Genomic DNA, 21,097 nt, shown 5'->3' on the forward strand with positions numbered 1-21,097 from the left:
CCTCTGCCCCTCATTTTTTCAGATCGGCCTAGCGCCAGCTGGAGGTCGATTTTTGCAACAAAAAAAAATTTAATATTACTCCTACAGATTTTGTCCAAACATTACACAAATCAGTACACAGTATCTCTATAGTCATTAAACCAAAGTTCGGATTTTTCATATTCCATCCTGATTGGCTAAGATTGGCTTCCAAAGTTTGCAGGAGTGGTCCATTTCGAATGAAATGCCTCAAATCAGGAACGCAGCGTGTGATTTCCGTGAAATTGTGCAATGTACATTCCCACTAGGCCGAGGAAGAAATGTCACATGAAATTGTTCAAATCAGCCTCATGGTGGCGCGATAACAGGCTGATTCGCGTTTTTACTTATAACTGCACCGATCTGCGTAACATTTTGTATGGACACTCCCTAGAGGCCAAGGAAAAACCTCACATTTTTCACATCTGCCTTTTATTGTGCTACCAGGAGGCCGGCTTATGTAAAACATTTTTTTTTATATGACTCCTTCATATTTTATCCAATTATCACGGAAATCGGTACACATGATCTCTAGGCATGTGATCAACACAGATCTTTCACATTTTTCATATTCCATTGGTTAAGATTGGCATGTAAAGTTTGCAGGAGTGGCTTGTTTTGAACAAAATGCCTCAAATCATGAACACAGCGTCAGGTTGCCGTGAAACTTTACACGCCCATTGCCACTAGGCCGAGGAAGAGAAGCCACCCTTTTCACATTGTCCTGTTATGTTGTCCTATCACAAATGAACAACAATGCACACACATTTGAAGAGCGTCCACCCTGAGATTGGGAGGTCGGGGATCGATCCCCGGCCGGGTCTTACCAAAGACTCTAAAAATGGGACCCAATGATGCCCTGCTTGGCACTTAGCATCAAGGGTTGGATTTGGGGTAAGTCCCTGCAACGTACTAGCGTCATGTCCAGGGGGTGTATTTGTACATCAAGCTCCCTCACGCTACAGAAACAGGAGATAGGCTCCTGCCCTATGGGCCTCATGGCTCGGCATGGCTTACTTACACACATTTGAAGATGAAACATCCAACCCAGATGCCTAAAGACTCTTCCTAACAGCTATCCACACTGCGACTGTGGCATCCAGGTGAAACACAACGTTGATCATAAAGGTGCATGGACACGTTAAAACGTGCTACATGAACTGAAAAGCTACAAGAGACTACAAGATTCCCACAAATGCTTAATCAACTTTCCCAAAGCTGTCCCAGCCAGATGCACGGACGGCACCCACTGCATATCTATTACAGTATAACCTGTGAGTAGCCTGTAATTTATTGCCTTAACAGGTCAGCTGAGCCACATTATGAAGAAGTATCCATTTTTGTACATTGTTCTGAAAAAATAAAACGCAATGGATTATTGAGAAACCATTACGTACGCAGCATGCGCACAATACGCAAATGGTAATGTAGCTAATTAATATATTTGTGCAAGATGAACCTGCTACATAAACTGTGCATACTACTCAAAATATAATGCTAAAGGTCCTTACACACCGGCGAAAATAGCGAATATACGCAAAATTCGGACTCGTTCCGAATAATTAAAAGACGCTTTTTCGCTTTTTCGCTCCATGTACGGAGCCATTGACTTTATAAGGTTTTTAAAAAAAACGCATTATTCACACGAAAAAATCGCCCCGGTGTGTAACAACCTTAAAGGTCCTTACACACCGAGTGACACCGGCGAAAATAGCGAATGTACGCAAAATTCAGACTCGTTCCGAATAATTAAAAGACGCTTTTTCGCTTTTTCGCTCCATGTACGGAGCCATTGACTTTATAAGGTTTTAAAAAAAAAAGCATTATTCCCACGAAAAAATCGCCCCGGTGTGTAACAACCTTACGGCTGCATTTACGCACCTGCTTGTCATTAATGCATTACAAATTTTGGACTGTTATTTTTTACCAGACATCCGATAAAACTTTATGCAATAATAATAAAGAATAATTATAGCATGCTAGTTTTCCAGGAAGACAAAAAGCAGCAGTTTCCATTAGCTTGGAATCCCCATCGATGATGTCATTGGTAGACAAGTTTCTGAACAGTCCACAGCCCACCAATGAGACAGAGTGAGTAGAAGGAAATTGTATCATGAGCATTAGTAAGGACCAATTATATAAAGATAAGGTTAACATGGGTGAAGTAAGTCTTTAATTGCTGTCCATTGAGCAGAGACATAAAGGAACCAGGACACAATGGATTCACGCCATCTCTTACAGGATGAGAGGTATATGAAGATATTATATCAGTAACAAAGTGCTTCTACTAATTGAAATAAATGCATCTATTTTTATCCCTTTCCCTCTCTCTCTTCTCACCACTCGTCTGTGCAAAGAAAACAGACCTGATGCAATATCTGGCCCAGGTCATTAATTGTTTTTTTTAACCTAAATGCAGAGTTCCTCAGAAATGTCATCTACCATGTAGAATATGAGTGTTATTGTGCTGAATTCGGATGGATTTTGATTGAAACGGGAGGACCAGGTGCCGTGCTGCTGGTCAAACTGCACGTCTTCCTCCATGGCCAAGAGACAGCTGTGACATGTTGACATATCAACAGGCCCTTAATGCACAGGCTTTAGGGGCTGCAACAGGATAACTGAATATAAAACAAAGTGGATCTCGGAACTTCATGTGAACAGCCTGTGACATCATTCATCTATGATATCAGTCACCTATGACGTATTCTATGATGTATGACTCCAAATTTGCACAAGGTTTCAGTGCGATCACAGTCTCGACTGACCGTTGACTTCCAAAATGTAATACGTTTATGTGATTAAAAGAAAATAGTGGAGGTACAGGTACTTCTGTGGCCTAATGGCAGCGTGCATGGAACATTTGGTGTTGATCGGTCCAACAGTTTGCAAGATTAGCTTCTGACAGAGAGAAAGACAGACACAGAACCCTCTTGCAGGGACACACCATGAAAACTACAAGACGTCATCATTTCCCTTTTATGGATCAGAGTGATGTAAAACTATGACATCATTCATTGTCTTTTTCTTAAGTATTTTCGGCGTTTCCGCTTCATTTGATAGCGACAGTGCGAGAGAAACAGTTGTGCTGCGCAGAGAGCAGTGGAATGACACAGAGCAGTGGAACCAGGGACACGCTGAAAGAAGGCATTTTGCACCCATATGTGGTATGCACCCCAACCATTTGGCTATCGGGTTACATCACATCATTCACTGTCAGAAGAGAAGTTGGACTCTGGTAGATAGGTCCGATAGCAGTTGGCTAGCTGCTGTGACGCTGCTACATTCTGCCGCTAGCTAACCGTTAATGCATTTAGACGAGACAGAACCAACATTTGTACATCACATCGGTAGGTAGCTAACACAGCTAGCTTAGCAAGCTACCAAACGGCTGTCATGGAAGAATTAGACCAATGGATTGAACAGCTAAACGAGTGCAGGCAGCTGACGGAAAGCCAAGTCAGAACGCTCTGCGAAAAGGCCAAGGAGATACTGAGCAAGGAGTCCAACGTCCAGGAGGTGAGATGCCCGGTGACCGTGTGCGGGGATGTCCACGGTCAGTTCCACGACCTGATGGAGCTGTTCAGGATCGGAGGAAAGTCCCCCGACACCAACTACCTGTTCATGGGAGACTACGTGGACCGAGGCCACTATTCCGTGGAAACGGTCACCCTGCTTGTGACGCTAAAGGTGCGTTTCCCGGAACGAATCACCATCCTCCGCGGGAACCACGAGTCGCGGCAGATCACGCAGGTGTACGGCTTCTACGACGAGTGTCTGAGGAAGTACGGAAACACCAACGTCTGGAAGTACTTCACGGACCTGTTCGACTACCTGCCGCTGACGGCCCTCGTGGACGGACAGATCTTCTGTCTCCACGGAGGCCTGTCCCCCGCCGTCGATACTCTGGACCAGATACGAGCGCTGGACCGCCTGCAAGAGGTCCCGCACGAGGGCCCCATGTGTGACCTGTTGTGGTCAGATCCCGACGACTCCGGCGGTTGGGGAACTTCCCCTCGTGGCGCCGGCTACACCTTTGGCCAGGACATCTCGGAGAAATTCAACCATACCAACGGCCTCACCATGGTGTCCCGCGCCCACCAGCTCGTCATGGAGGGCTACAACTGGGGCCACGACAGGAACGTGGTGACCGTCTTCAGCGCTCCCAACTACTGCTACCGCTGTGGCAACCAAGCGGCCATCATGGAGCTGGACGACGGCCTCAAGTACTCGTTCGTTCAGTTTGACCCCGCCCCGCGCCAGGGCGAGCCCCAAGTGACCAGACGCACGCCTGACTACTTCCTGTGAAAAGGTCACAGCCATACCTGTCCAAACATTCACAAAGCAACGGCCGCCCACTCCCCTTCTCCTAATGGGGAAACCAGCGGTTTGCGAGATTAGCTCTGGACAGACAGACGCTCTTATAGACGGTTTACCCTCTATCAGAGCCACGCTGTAAAATCATGACTACCAGGGATATAAACCTAAAATATTGGCCTGATGAACGGATACAAAATAATATTTTTTTAAAGAATAACAGTGACCTCTCCAGTGGCGTTTAGAAACATGTTGTCATAATGCTGTGCTTATGGAGATGAAATGTTTAAGATATGCCGTTTTTCCCTTTCTTTTTTAAATACATGTTTGAAAATGTTTGTCAATTAATGTAGCTACCAATGTGGAACAAATGCGGCAAACTATGATAAACTATGATCCTTTACGGCACGCAAGGCTTTTTCCTTCTTTTTTTTATGAAGTGGCTCTGCATGAGTCAAGCCCTCTAGAAGAGGGTCTGTGTGTCCTGTGTGTATCTCGCAAACCACTGGACTGATCACTAAATATCTTGTGGGCGCAAAGTGGTGCCCCCCAGAAGGAAGGAAAATGGGGGTATCGTAAAGAAATGAATTATATGTTATATCATATTATGTTAAAAACAATCAATTCAAATGCATTTAATAAGATAATTGTGCCAGCTTAGCCCCAGTTTTCAAGAATTGCAAAATGTGCCTATTTAGAAGTTCACAACGTGTTGCGATGTGAGGTGAGCTTGTAAATAGACCATTTTTGCAATTTTTCTTTCTATTCTTCTCTTTTTTTTGCCGTTTGGCAATGGGGGGAGGGCACAGTCAGGGGTTATTGGTATTTGAAGGTCATTGGCATGGAAAAGTTTGGAAACTCCTGTCTTAAACTAGTACAGCTGTCATCTCAGCAACCACAGTACTGTCATTTGAATATAAAGAGATAATAGGACACTGTCCTGTTGACAAAAACAAAACGAAATAGGAACAGGTATCCACATGGAAATGGTGTGGCTCCAATGCATCTCAGACTTCATTTGACCGTCATCTATGACGTCAGTCGTTTATTACACCGTTTCCCAAACAGTGGGTCGGGACCCATGTTTGGGACACGGCCCAATTTTTTCCTACATAAAAAATATATATATAATATATTTCAAAATATACTATATATTTCAAAAACGTTTAAACATAAAAAGTCAACATTTTCAACTTTTTTTTTATCAATTAAGAACAATTCCAATATTTTTCAAAAGTATTTCATAAATAAAATCCAAAAATCTAATAAGTTCCATAAATATAAAAAAAAAAAAACATTTAAGAAGTGAAAATAGCAGAACCACAAGCGGTGCAACGCGGTGCGAAACGACGCGTTGTGAGCTTGTAGATCTGCTATTTTCACTAGTTTGGGTCCCGGGCAAACGTCTAATTTCTTTTTTGGGTCTTGAGCTAAAAGGTTTTTGAACCACTGGTTTATGACATATCCGTGAGACCGTGACATATGGCTTCAGATTAGGTCAAGGTTTCAGCCTGAACAGAGTCTCCTATTGACTTTAGTATAAAATTAAAGTTAAATATTTCAGTATAATAAAATTATAATTGAAGGGACTTTGGCCTACTGCCAGCGTGCATAAGTTTTATCGCTTATCGTCTAGCAGTTTTTGAGAGTAGCTCTGGACACACGGGACACGCAAAAACTAAAGATAACTCTGACTCTCTAAACTTAGTTTCTCTATAATAACAAAACATTTTGCTAAATTATTTCTCTGTTGTAACAATTTTACTTGGCAATAACTTAGCCTGCTCATTTCCCTCTTAAATGATGCCCCATTTGTAAGGAAGCTGCATTCATTTGTGGGATGAGCAGCACAGCATGTGGGTTGCCGCTCATCCTACAAATCACTGCTGTCGGGCAGAAACGTCCTGTCTCCATATTTTAACTTTATTTTTTGGGGAAATGAATGTCCTACTTGATCATACTACAGCGTCACACAAAAGTAGCAGATCCGCAAGCTCGAAACGTGGCACGAAGCGGCGCGTTTTGAGCTTGTAGATCTGCTACTTTAGTTTTGGACATACGAGGTTTCCACTCGACAGAGGCGAAATGCATGTGCCACACTAGTGGTGGGCACCATATAAAAGAGAAATGAACAGGCTTTCCAGTTTTATGTGTTTATGCAAAGCACAGTCCCATTTATAACAGAGGCCCCAATCAAGAGAGAGATCAGCTACAGGTGAGGGAGGGGGAGCGCATCTATACCGCCTTTTTCCTACACTTAATCTGTTTGCCAAAAATAGCCGATCTACAAGCTCACATTGCGCCGCATTGTGGCTATTTCTGGCATATTTTCCCGCCAGAAATATGGATGCTGGGGTTCAAGTGGTTCATCAATTGATCAAAACCTAAATCTTTTTTTTTCTAAGTGGGGGAACATCTCTCCCCTGCCCTCCCCCTAAACTACACATCCCTGCCAGTTACTAATCAAAGACATCAAGGAGAGGAGAGAGAGGGGAGGGTGGCAACAGGGGGATTTAGGGAGGGAAAGCGAGGGGCAAGGGCAAGTCAAGGCAAACCGTGCCCCTCTCCGGTTTGACCGTGACCATGACACTCTCTCTGATCTTGCACTTTCAAGTCACTCTGGATAAGAAAGTCTGCTAAAATGCCTAAATTGTAAATTATTAAATTTAGTTTAGTTTAAATTAGTTTAGTTCAGTTGCATTGGACGTATAGCTAGCTTAGTTTAACCTATAGTCCAGTCTAGGTTTGTTGGGTTTAGTCTAGTTGAGTTTGGATATCTATAAAAGTATTGAAAAGTGAGAGACTATAAACTGAGTCTGTCTCCCAGAACTCTTCAGGCCTCTGTCTGTCTGTCTGTCTGTCTGTCTGTCTGTGTCAGTGTAGTGTGTGTGTGTGTGTGTGTGTGTGTGTGTGTGTGTGTGTGTGTGTGTGTGTGTGTGTGTGTGTGTGTGTGTGTGTGTGTGTGTGTGTGTGTGTAGACGTATCAGATGTCACAGGAGTATTCCAAACGTTGGCACAGGCTCACACACAAATTCAAACCCGATGCTCTCTCTCTCTCTCTCTCACTCGCTCTCACTTTCTCTCTTTTCCTCTCTCTGTTTCCCTCCCTCCTAAAAAAATATTTACAGTCAGTTGGCAGGAGAGGAGAGGAGATGAGGAGAGGAGAGGAGTACATGAGAGGAGAGGAGAGGAAACTTAAAGACTTGACCACTATGATTGAGGTCCCCCAGGGCTCTATACTAGAGCTGCTAGTATTTCCCTTTACGCCATTTGGTTCCATTTGCACACTCAGAGTTAACGACCCGTAAGGTTGCATTTTGTTCCATTTGCACACTCAGAGTTACAGACCCGTAAGGGTCCATTTGGACACTCAGAGTTACAGACCCGTAAGGGTCAATTTGGACCCCGGGTGGTCCCTGGACCCTACATTGAGAAACAGTGTCCCAGAATAGGGATGCGTAGTTAAAGGAAGTTGACTCCTCTCCGTTCTGGGTCAACATGACCTGTGACCGGGCCGAGACCCCCCTCTATACCCAAGACATGTCCGGCCTGCGGACTATACCAGATATACTGTATATCCTTGCTTGTTCACAGGTGGTTCTATTTTATGGATAGCATTTTATTATTTTGTTTCTTTGTTTTCTATTGTTCACTGTATTGACTGTGTTGTTGTGTAGTTACCTGTTTTTATGTGGTTATTAGTTATCTTGTGTTGTTCTGTGTCAGCCCCTCGGGCTGTTGTATAGTTAAAAGAAAGTGTCAAAAATGCAACTAACTACTAATCACCAAAAAAAAAGATCTCGCTGGGGCGCTGAATTATTTAAATGCATTCTATGCTGCCACCAAAATGTGGAATGACCTGCCAAAAAACATGCAAGGTTCTCGAACTCCCCCCCTATCCAAACTCTAAGCTAACCTAAAAGAATTCCTGTCCTCAAAATACAAGTGAACTTAGTTTAACTCCCCCGCCCCACCCCTGCTTTCTCTGTAAATATACCGTATGATTCTACTGAGCTTTATTCCAATATTTAATGTATTTGTATTGTATTAGATGTATTATTGGCGAATTGAGTACAATGGACCACAATGGAAACAGGCCCCTGGGGCTTTTTGAGTTATCCTTTTGGCATAACCTTTGACTGTACTTCCTGTACTGTTAATCATCTTGTTAATAAAGCATTCAATCGATGTGAACTTAGGGTCCCGAAAAGCAACCGGAAATGAATGCCATTGGCTGGAAGGGCAGCGAGGGCGGGTCTTCACTCAGTAGAGCCAGTAAGCATAGCCTACTACTTTATCATCATTTTTCTTTTTTCTTTTACAAAAATCATGGTAATTGAAAGAAGACTCAAAACTAGCCACTGAACGAATAAAGTACTTATGACAATGATTACTAAGGTAATAAAATCAAGTGTAAAGTCCAGTCAAATCTCCACCATTGTAATCACTAGAGGTTCGGCCCGAACTTCTAGAGGTTCGGGCCGCTACCCGGCCCTCACGCCTATACGTTGCACCGCCGATCCCACTGATATGGCCATATATTGAGATCTTTGTATATGTCAGTCCTTTTTCTTAATGGCCATAAATCGAGAACCCTGATGTCATTAGTATATGCCAATAATGGGCATGGCCCCTTTTGTGGCATAACACTCCATATTTGGGCATAGCTGCTTTGGGAACTCCTTAGTATATGGTTATGGCTGAGTCATGATGACATGAGTGTGATGGCGTGGTCCAACCGCCCGCCTGTCCTCCCTTAAGCCAATTTTAATATAGGATTAGTGTCTTTTATTATTATGAATAACTTTTATTTGAATAATAACAAATGAGAATGTAGAATAATACAACATTTAACATAGCATATTGATAATATAAACTTTATGTTTTATCAACTGTCAATGACATTTTCAGATTCTTCTTTAAGAAGATTAGTTAAAATGATTTGAAAAGTTGTTAAGCTTTTTTCCCATTCCAAGTGCTATGACTGTCTTCCAAAGTTTGCGGGCCCTGGGTAGACAACCCGGCCTGGCGGAGATTGGCAGAGATCTGCGCTCTGAGGAGGACTGTTCTAGTTAAGGTAATCAATTCAATCAATTGGTTAAGGCCTTGAGTAACTGTTGTCTTGCCTTCAATTTAATATTGCATCAATACAAATGATGTTGCCAGACTGTCTCTCTCTCTTCATCTCTATCTCTCCATCTATCTCTCTCTCTCTCTCTCCATCTCCAATGTTGGTGTAACTGTCGTAGGTTTCGGTTGCATGTCCGCTTGTTTCACTCACATAATCTGGCAGCACCGGAGCCGTCGCTAACTATATTCATAGTTGCGGGTTGCTGTAGTTTGGGCTTGCTTTCAAGATTGTTTTTGAAAAGTAGCTGAAGTAGGCTCAAGTGGTAAAACTGGTTGCTACTTTGGAGCTTGTTTTCATAGACCTGGTCGCTTGTTTCACTCACGTAAACTGAAATAGCGACACTATCTAGGACCTAGATTCTAGGTCATTATTGAGAACTGCAGTGCTGAAAAGCCAAAGCTTATTGGCTTCATATAAGCAAAAAGGATTTCCAAAGAAGTACTGCTTGCCAAAAAGTTGTGAAATGCAGACTTAAAAAGAAAAGAATTCCAAGGCACTCCGTCTCACGTGAAAAGATATAAGAATTTATTTAGAGCAAGGCAAATGAGTATGACCAATGCGTTTCGACCTAGAAGGTCTTCATCAGGGTCTATGATATTGGCTTCATATCACACAGAGCTTCCTTGCCACCTGAGTGGGCCCCAAGGTATTTTACTATTTTCAAATATGGCATTAAAAAAAAAAAAAAGTTTGGACACCCCTGCCCTACCCTGACCCCTCCTCCCTCTCCGCTGAGCGGGTCAACACGCTGGCTCCTGGTTTAGAGACTGACTCTGGACCAGTACCAGGAGTCCTCTTTTAATGTCCAGGTGAGCACACACACACACACACTGTACTGTAACACTGGACTCACTGACCTGTGTGTGTGTCTGTCTGTGTGGGTGGTGTGTGTGTTGGTGCATTAATTTACCTACAGTCACTTGAGGTCAGCCAACATGAACATGAGAGGGAGACGGAAAGAGAGAGAGAGAGAGAGGGGGGGGTTCTGGTTGATCCCGTGGGGAAAATTGAGTTTCAGCTTCACACGGCTGATGGCTGCTCAGATGGATCTGATGAGTGTTTGGGGGGGAGCAGTTAGGGGTTTAGTGCCTTGCTCATGTACACCTGAACACATAGCTGGGAGAGAGAGAGAGAGAGAGAGCTGCAGAACATTCATGACAACACTGAACTGAAAGACAAGCTGCACTCATAGTGGTGTGTGTGTGTGTGTGTGTGTGTGTGTGTGTGTGTGTGTGTGTGTGTGTGTGTGTGTGTGTGTGTGTGTACCATTAGTCCTGTCAGACCCACATGACTCACAGAAAGCTTCACTGGTGATCTCTCTCTCTCTCTCATACACACAGGGCATCTATTTGTAGAGGCTGTGTCTGTGACGGCAGCAGAACCACAATAGAAACAACAGATAAGAAGAAGAAGAGGAACTCAGTGAGCAGGAATTGAACCCCTGACTTTTCCGTTACGGTACAGTCACTCTGACCTCCTTCCTCATCAAACACAGGAGGTCATGTGACACTGGTCAGGACAGAGATTCAAACTCCATACTTTTCCTGTCTGGGTCACTAACACCCTGCCTTGCACAAGGGCAAAGAATTAGACCGTAGAACTACTAACATTTTTAATTAAACAAAAGTAATTTTCAATATGATATTTCACTGGTATGTTCCATTCCACATACAGTATGTGTGTGTTTTTTTTTAAACAACTTCTCTTTGCAACACTATTTAAATACAGGCATCGGAAATGTACGAGGAATGTATTATAATTATGTATTTTGCATAATTGATTGCATAATGCATCAATATTTTATTGATTGACTTATTTTAGAAAATGTTGGCCTATAATAACATGCCCAACATATTAACACCAGGTTGAAGTCTATCTGTGGGTTTTATAAAAAAAAGATATTCAAATCTAGTTTAAAGTGGTCTTCATCGTTTCTGTCAGGCAGAGACCACATATCTCCATATATATTTTTTAATTCATGCCCTACTTCATCATTCAAGAGTGTCGCACAAAAGTAGTGAAAATAGCCGTTGCGAGCTTGCAGATCGGCTATTTACACAATTTTATAATAATAATGAAAAAGGAATGATTTTGGACGCCCGACAGCAACGGGCATGTTAAGTTTGTGACGCCCACCTTCCACCTTTTTAGTGATGTACACTGTCAACCCAACAGGCCTAAGATAAAGAAATATAGGTATATTTCACTTACAAACATGTTTGGGGTCATTTTAACATTTACTCAGGCTTTTGTGAGCACCCCGGACAGTTTTTAAGTTGCTCGATTCATTTTATCAGACACGAACCCCTTCCTATACAAACCCTTCTGGTTCTGGTGACTCATACTGCCCTCCTAATATCGGTGAATCTATCATGGTTAAAATGGAGTTTGAAGCTACAATGGGTTTGTAGAGGCAGGGGGCGTGTCTGATAAAAATGAATATCAAATATCTAAATACTGAATCAAGCAACTTAAAAACTGCCCCGGGTACTCACAAAAGCGTGAGTAGATGTTAAAATGAACCCAAACGTGTTTGAAGGTGAAATATCCCTTTAAAATATTGTAAAAAAAAAAATGGAATTATTTTCTCATGGTCTCAATTCCTCTGGTCTCAGTCTTACTCTAGACTTGGTCTTGTTTGGTGGTCTGGACCCCAGCCCTAGCATGATGACATATCCCTGTTCGGGATCACAGCAGTGATAAAAACACACACTTCACACATGCACTTTAAGTACTGTTGCTGTAGCTAAAAGTTGATTATTACAAACATACATTACATAATGAAGTGCCATTTTATACTTCATATACTATTCGTAAATAGACAATCTACAAGCTCACAATGTGTCGCATTGCGACGCGTTGTGAGCTTGTAGATCGGCTATTTTCAAAAGTTTGACAAAATTGTAAAACTTTTGAAAAAACTTGTGAAATGGGAGATTCTTGTAAAGGGAGTATTTTGTACATTATGTTATTGCTACTATTAAGTAGAAAATCTGAGTAATAACCACTGACTGTAGGTGGTCTGCATGTGGAACATAGCATGACATATCCCTGTTATGAATTACACCAGTAACACACACACACACACAGAGCATCTATTTGTGGAGGCTGTGTCTATGACGGCAACAGATAAGAAGAAGAGGAGGAACACAGTGAACGGGAATTGAACCGCCGACATTTCCATTACGGTACGGTCACTCTGACCTCCTTCCTCACAACGCCACACACAGGAGGTCATGTGACACTGGTCGGGACAGGGATTCAAACTACATACCTCGCCTGTCTGGGTCACTATCACCCAGCCTTGCACAAGGGCAGAGAATTAGAAACTAATAAAAACTAACTTTCTAAAATAAACAGAAGTTATTTTTAACATATTTCACTGGTATATTTTCACACCCATTCCACATAAATGCATGTTTTGACAACTTCTCTAAGCACTATTAAACACAATTTTTTAAATTTGCAAGTGTCAGCCCTCATGGCACCAAAATGACACAGCAATCGGAAATGTACCAGACATATATTTATGTATTCTAAAGTTAATGCATCAATATTTGATTGATTGATTGATTGATTGGCCAATAATGACATGCCCAAAATATGGACACAGGCTGAAAGTGGTTAAGTCTGTCTGTGGGCTATCTAGTTTATAGTCTACATCGTTGCTGTCAGGCAGAAACCAGAAATCTCCATATTGAAACTTTTTACGTTCTTTTTTAAATGAAGGCCCTACTTCATTATTCAAGAGTGTCAATAGTGAAAATAGCTGTTGTGAGCTTGTAGATCGCTTATTTTCATGATTTTAAAATATTTTAAAAATAATACTAACCCGACAGCGACAATAGTATTAAGATGCATCTATGTATTTGTTTTTGACTTAAAATCCTTTGCAAAAAACTATGAACTTATGTTCTCATGGTCTCAATTTCTCTGGTCTCAGTCATACTTGTTCTCTCGTTTGGTGGTCTGGACCCCAGCTCTAGCATGACATATCCCAGTTCTGGATCACAGCAGTGATAAAAACACACACACTTCACACATAAACTTTAAGTACTTTAGTTACACGTTACTTTGTAAGTTTAAATGATTACAAAACACACGTGAACCAATTAAGCCCTATTTTACACTCCGTCTTTTCTAAAATAGCCGATCTACAAGCTCGCAATGTGTCACATCACGTCGCTTTGTGAGCTTGAATGTAGATCGACTATTTTCAAAAAGATTTGTGAAAAACTTGTGAAATGGGAGATCCAGTCGGCCTTTTCCTTGTAAAGGGAATATTTGTACATCATGTTATTGCTACTATTAAGTAGAAAATCTGAGTAATAACCACTGACTGTAGGTGGTCTGGATTGGAAAACAGCCCTGTAGCATATCCCTGTTATGAATTACACCAGCAATAACACACACACACACACACACACACACACACACACACACACACACACACACACACACACACACACACACACACACACACACACACACACACACACACACACACACACACACACACACACACACACACACACACTTCAGACAAACATGATTGCTTGTGGTCATTATTTATTCCATTTAACGTCTGTAGCGAGATGCATCATGATTAGTATAAACACAATGTAGTCATGACAGTACGCTGTTTCCACTGTCTTTTTAAAGAGTCCACTGTTCCCACGGCAACTACTTCCTAATGGAAATACTCGTTTTATAATCCGTCTCTCCTCTAAACCGTCTCATTGTATTAAAAGAATGAACGCACGCACGCACACGCACACACACACACACACACACACACACACACTTACTTGACTATACTTGTGAGGCCATCAACGCTTTAGGATGGCAATTTTAAGAATGCCATTTTTGACCCTAACCCTGAAGCCAAACATAGCATATCTACAATCTACAAGCTCACAATGCGTGAGCTTGTAGATCCGCTATATTTGGTGTGCGACATTGGTGCGCAACTAAATATAAATGAGGGCATAACTAACCCCAACCTGAATCTTTTCCCAACGCTAAAACCTAATGTTTTTTAACCATAAAACAATCATTTCTCTTGTGAGGACAAGAGAAATGATCACAATGTCTATTTTTCAAATTCTACTGGACATTTGGCACTCACAAGTATAGTAATACAAGTACATGCACATACATGCACACGCACACACACACAAACGGCCCTCTCTCCCTTGGCTAAAAATAATATGAACTCTGAGCGACTCCAACAGTCGAATGAAGGACTGCTTTGTGTGTCTCTGTGTGTGTGTGTGTGTGTGTGTGTGTGTGTGTGTGTGTGTGTGTGTGTGTGTGTGTGCATGTGTGCATATATGCATGTGTGTGTGCGAAGGAAAAAACAGATAAGGCAGTAGGGGTGGTGGGTGAGAGAGGAGAGGAGAATGTTGAGACATATAGAGATAGTAAGAGAGACAGAAACAGGGATCCTTAAGACATAGAGAGACAGATAGGACGACAGAGAGACAGACAGACAGACAGACAGACAGACAGACAGGAACAGAGACATTATTGAGGATAAAAATGGATCATGGTTTGTTTATCTAAATGCTAAGCGATAAATGGTGTGTTTAATGTACATAGCAGAGGAAACCATGCAAGGCACGACCTGCTCATAAGGAACAGGTCAGGGGGTTCAGTGTCTTGCTCAAGGACACTTCGATTCTCGGTTCCTCCTGCGGTTGGTGTCAAACGGAGAACCTTCCGCTTCGCAAACGGCCGCTCTACCTCCTGAGCCACTGCCACCCCTCACTAATGTTTAGTACAGGACCTATAGAATTTTTAGAACGCCCGCTGGGAAAATGTTACGGTGCAATACAATATAATTATGTTATTAAAGGGATAGTTACTTTTCTTTTACATTTTCATGTCAAGGACCCTGAAATGGATACGTATTAGACCATGGGTCTTCAACAGGGGGTCCGGGACCCCTAGGGGGTCCTCAGATTACTACAGGGGGTCCGCCAAATCTTTGTGTGATGGGGACCATTAGCCAAAAATAGCAGATCTACAAGCTCACAATGCCTCACGCTGCAAGGCGTTGCGAGCTTGTAGGCGTTGCGGGATTTGGTGTAGAGGGAAAAAGAGAAAACCAACTACAGAGGCTTAATATTGAGGGTTTAAAAGGTTAACCATCTTAAAATACACATTAGCATGAATCCAACTATCTCTGAAATCTATGAAAAAGTTTAATCTGCAACACAATTTTATACAATTTGTTAGTGGGGGTCCCTGCTTCATCTATCTCTCAGCTAGGGGGTCCTTAGGCTGAAAAACGTTGAAAGACCTTAAAGACTGAAAGACCCCTGTATTAAACGAGTCAAACAACCATTTGAAAAGAAATCAGGTCAGGGATCCCACAAGAGAAGGTTGTTTATTACATTCTACAACTCTCTATAGGTGGAGAGATAACAGTGGAGATATGAACGTGAATAGTCATTCTTAAACATTCTCTCATTGGATTATAACGTCTAGCTGGTGAAATAATAAATAACGGTGAAGTTAAAGTGTCCCATAATTTGGCTGGGGACCCCTTGGAACCTCCCTCCAGGGCCCCTGGGAGGCCCCCGGACCCCCACTTTGAGAAGGAAACGGACTGACTGACACATTTGAAGTCGCATCCTGTCAGCTGTCACAACTGTTCCGTTCGACTTTCCGTTCAGAAATTAAAAAGGGAAAAATTCAAACTCCTGACCTCTCTATTTACACCACACACACATACACAGGGCCAGGACACATCACTGCTACATGTAGTTCTCCTATTTTAGTCAGAAATCCTCTTTCGTTACAAAGCTCATCTCCGTGGCAACGTGCCTGACGTAGCACAGCCTGCTTCACTGATTTAAGACCAGATAAAACACACACACACACACACACACACACACACACACACACACACACACACACACACACACACACACACACACACACACACACACACACACACACACACACACACACAGATAGTGCTTCTCAGACAGTCTGTCAGTTTATATATAAACTCTCTCTTCCATATAAGAGAAGGTCAAGTTCTTTATTTTTATTTCTGACAAAGGTTCACTGGTTCATAACTCTGACCCATGTTCCCAGCTGGTCTGAAATCAGATCCCACCTGTCTTCTCTCCTACACGGTCTGCCTCTCAGCTTTCCAATTGTCTGTCTCTCCTGTACTGTCTCTCTCTCAGCTTTCCTACTGTCTGTCTCTCCTATACACAGTCTCCCTCTCAGCTTATATTGTTTGTCTCTCCTACTGTAATTCCTCACAGCTTTCCAGTTGTCTGTCTCTCCTACACTGCCTCCCTCGGCTCTCCTATGCTGTCTTCCTTTCAACTGCCTTACTGTCTCTGTCTACACTGTCTCTCTCTCAGCTTTCCCACTCTCTGCCTCTCCTACACTGTCTCCCTCTCAGCTTTCCTACTGTCTGTCTCTCCTAAAACATCTGTGTATCTGCGTATAGTAGTCAGGCAACAATTTTCCAAGTTTACTTTATTACAAAAGTTCAGCAATACATAAACACATAAAACTAGTTTATCTGTGCACACACAATCTTATTTCAGTTATAAATAATATAGTTGTGTACAAACAAAGACTTTCTCCTCTATGAGTCTCCATGCGTATCAATGCCTCATCATGGATGGAGTTTGTTACAAAATAAGAAAAACATAATCCCAAGATTTTACATTTTGTCTCCCAATTTAGCCGTTATGCTAATTCCCGATTCTCCGATAGTCCCTGTCACTGCTGACCCCTGCTGTTGGTCTTGGGGAGGGTGCAGACCACTGGATCTCAGAGTGGGGTCCAGGGACCCTCAGGGTTCCTTGAGGGGGTTCCAAAAATGGACCCTTACAGATCTGCAACTCTGAGAGTTACGGGGGTCCTTGAAATCAAAGTGTTTTTTAAGTGGTTTGAGAGCCACTAGTAGGCCTATAGACAAACCACACCTCCTCTGATACAGATGGAGACTCCAGTCGTTTCTTCTCAGCTGACAGTGAGGAGTTGCACTGGGAGGATGTTATAATAATATATCCAATGTATAGCACTTTTCTTGGTAGTACTCAAAGTTGCGTTACTGCAAAACAATTAAAATAAACATTAAGAGAAAACCAGTCAAAAGGCTAAAAACCAAGCAAAGAAAAAAACAAAACTAAAAGGCAGAAAGGGAGACTTGAATTAGGCAGGGAAAGCGAGTCTGAAAAGGGGGGTTTTGAGGGAGGCTTTGAACAGGGTAAGGGACGGACGGCTTTGATGTGAGTGAGTTCCAAAGGGAGGGGGCTGCAACTGAGCAACCGACACCCCAGGTTCGTTTTTTTTTATTTTGGGGATGTCAAGAGGTTGGCATCACCAGACCTGAGGGAGCGGGAAAGGGCCTGGTGTTTGAAGAGGTCCGAGAGCAGGTGCGCGGGAAGTACTTAATAGCCAGGGGGGCTGAGCGTCGGGGGAATCCGCTTGTGCGTCCCGTCCTCGCGTGCGCGAAGCGCGCGCGATTTTTTTGCGGGTTCGGGTCGAAAAATGTGCGGGTTTGGGTGGGTTTTGGCACTTTTTTTCCTTTACTTTATTTCGGTTTGCAGGGGAACGTGCCATTCTTCTCAGTTCCGCTCCCTGCCCAACAGGTGCCCTGACCAACATAGGACTCGCTAATGCGAATGAGATATCACCCTCCCGAACAGTGTTTTTTTTAAATATTAATACATATTCTAATGTATATTTTAATTAAAGCAAAATTATAAAATGATTAATCATTAAGCCCTAGTGTACAAAATCCATCCACTGTTGGATTGGGAGTGGGATTCACCAACTAATCACTTCACTTAGTGGTGGGTGGGGCCCAATCTGAGCATAATTTGGTACAGCTGAGGTAGGCATAATAGGCTCAGGTAGAACCCACAGAGTACCATTTTGTCTGAAGGTTAGAGATGCACTACGGAAACCCCACGGCTATGTGACCAATTCTGATGCATTATAATTCAAGCATCACCACCATCATCTCTTCTCACCACAGTACTATGAATAAATCTACTTTGTGAAACTTCAACCCTGGTCTGGTCCTCATGCTTTGGCAGGCATGCTGATGTAGGAGTTTATGTGTAGCCAGCAAACTTCCTATCTTAGCCAAAGACATTTTACAACTAGTTTATACTCTCTCAGTGCCAATTAAATAAAAAATATGTTCATACTGTGCCAGCATTTTTTAATTTATTTTTTAAAGGACGACTTCACCACTTTTCAACATATCTTCATATAATAGGTCCTCACTAATGCTCATGATAAAATGATACCATTTTTTTCTACTTGGTCTGTCTCTCATAGTAGGGCTGTGGACAGTCCAGAAACCCGTCTACCAGTGACATCATCGTTAGGCAGGATTTTGTTTTTCAAAAAGATTGCAATTTTTTTATTCAGATTTTTATTAAGGCGAGAACAATGGGATCTATTATTGCATTGCAACTTTCCAGGAATACAAAGCCTGAAGTTTCTATTAGCTTGGATTCCCCATTGATGATGTCACTGGTAGACGGGTTTCTGAACTGTCTACAGCCTTCCTCTGAGACACAGACTGATTAGAATTTTTTTTTTACCATTTTATCATGAGCATTAGTGAGGACCTATTATATGAAGATATGTTGAAAAGTGGTGAAGTCGTCCTTTAAGTAAAAAAAAGTGCTTAGGAAGCGATATACAGCCTTTTTCAGTTATAAGTTAAACAAGGAGTGAATGGAGCAGCAAAACTTCGGATCACGATATCTTGGGTTCTCTTAAAAAACTCAGGATTTTTCGTTCTGGCACTGAGGGCATTCAGAAAAAACTCGGGATAACTCGTGGCTTGGCACTGAGAGAGTTAATAGCTTATTTGTAGATCAGCTATTTATGCATTTTCTCACTTCTAGACATGCCATTTTGGAAAACTTTCATCAAATCATTTCATTATTTAATCAAAATCTAACTTTTTAGAATTGATTAAATCGATTGACTGTTGCAGCCCTACAGGTCAGTGTGTTTAGAAGTGACTGACCTTCATCTCTCACCATCTTCATCCTCCTCTCTGGTTCCCTCTGGACCAGATGGTTCAGATGGAAGACGGGGACGTCGCAGGACATCTGTTGGGTTGGTCTCTACAGACGGGGGACGTTGCAGGACACGTGTTGCTTTGTCTTACGCCGATACCGTATCGAACGCCACAGACATCTGGTCAGCAGCCATGGGTTCTGGAATCCAGACATTCTTTCTCACACAGGAATATGACCGCTTTTGTACAAAGCTTTAATATAAAGAATATCATTGCTGTCTGGTATAAATCTCCATATTTACTATTGTTTCAGTTTTTTTCCTCCCATAAATTAATGTCCCACGTAATAATTTAAATGGGACATTTAGTTTAGTGTTTCGCCAGAATTAGCAGAAATAGAAGATCTACACGCTTGTAGATGGACTATTTTTGCTATTTAAGATGTTGGCCAAAAGGGAGGTCAAGTTGAAAGTGGTTAAGTGTGTCTGTGGGTGTTATATAAATATCTAACCAATTAAAAGTATTATTAAGAGCTTGTTGTGACTAAATAATAACTACATTGGATCCATTGGAACACAGGTGCTTTATTCAATTTCCTGAAAAGTAACTGTTTAGGACATGTAAGGTTTCCACCTGACAGTGACCAAATTCAAACCCAGATACTGAGATGATTAGAAAACTAATAAAAGGGGCGCTCGGGGTGGCGCAGTGGTAAAGTGCCTGCCCACCACCGCGGAGGTTGTGGGTTCAAATCTACCGTGGTGGTGCCTCTGGCTTTGTCGAGCGTCTACACAAACACAATTGGCCCGTGTTCGGATTGAGGGAAACCGGCCCATATTCCTATGGGCTGGGGGGCGGCACCCGTCAGCGAGGAGTGTTGGGCGGGAGGAGTAGGATGAAGGATCTACGTCCTCCCGGTGGGGGCTCCTCACTGGCAGGTGAGTCAGTAGGATACAACAGCAGAGACGACACAGAAATGTTTGTGGGGAGGAATTAATTGGCACGACAACTAAATTGGGGAGAAGAAAGGGGGTAAAATAACTACTGAAGTGGTACAGTTTATTGATACGGACACTGTACGTACATAAATACATACGCACATACATACATGAAGCCTCACTTCAATAGTCTTAACAATCTTTATGTTTTGTATCTGTTGTCTCCCTCTTCCTTATATGGGAGAAAAGGGGCGGAGCGTCCGAGCTACGTCCCATTGCGGCGCGTTTGGCGGCGCCGTACCGTGTCAAGTCGAAGCATAGGGTTCCACTTGGCAGCCATTTTGCTCATAGTTTTTCTTTAAGTGCAGAGTAGTCTGCAAGATTTTAATCCATTTGTTTGCCTAAACCAAAGTTGTAAAAATAGACGCTTGAATGCATTCAAACTATGTTGTACAATGGTCTCCCTCCTCAATAGTTGTTTTGCATTGAATTTTTGCCTCGTGGGATCCACTTTTTTTTGTGTGGCGCTTATAGTTTTCCTTTCAGAGAGTCAACACTCCAAAGTCAGTCAAACACTCCACAAAACCAGCAGTCCTGTCGGCACTGACAACAGCCCCGCAAGGAAACATGGGAAAATGGATGCGTGTGACCGGAGGCTTCACGAGTCAAACA

General features: G+C 42.5%; 1 protein-coding gene across 1 annotated transcript; it reads left to right on the top strand.

Moving 5' to 3' along the window:
* Positions 1–3,424: 3,424 nt before the first annotated feature.
* Positions 3,425–4,326, top strand: LOC311042059 (serine/threonine-protein phosphatase 2A catalytic subunit beta isoform-like; the record flags this gene model as incomplete). Its single annotated transcript, XM_084052599.1, has 1 exon — positions 3,425–4,326. The coding sequence occupies exon 1, from the start codon at positions 3,592–3,594 to the stop codon at positions 4,324–4,326; it is 735 nt and encodes a 244-aa protein (XP_083908725.1). The 5' UTR covers positions 3,425–3,591.
* Positions 4,327–21,097: the final 16,771 nt, after the last annotated feature.

This window comes from Gymnoscopelus microlampas (assembly GCF_963454915.1).
Source record: "Gymnoscopelus microlampas genome assembly, chromosome: 3".
NCBI classification, from domain to species: Eukaryota; Metazoa; Chordata; class Actinopteri; order Myctophiformes; family Myctophidae; genus Gymnoscopelus; species Gymnoscopelus microlampas.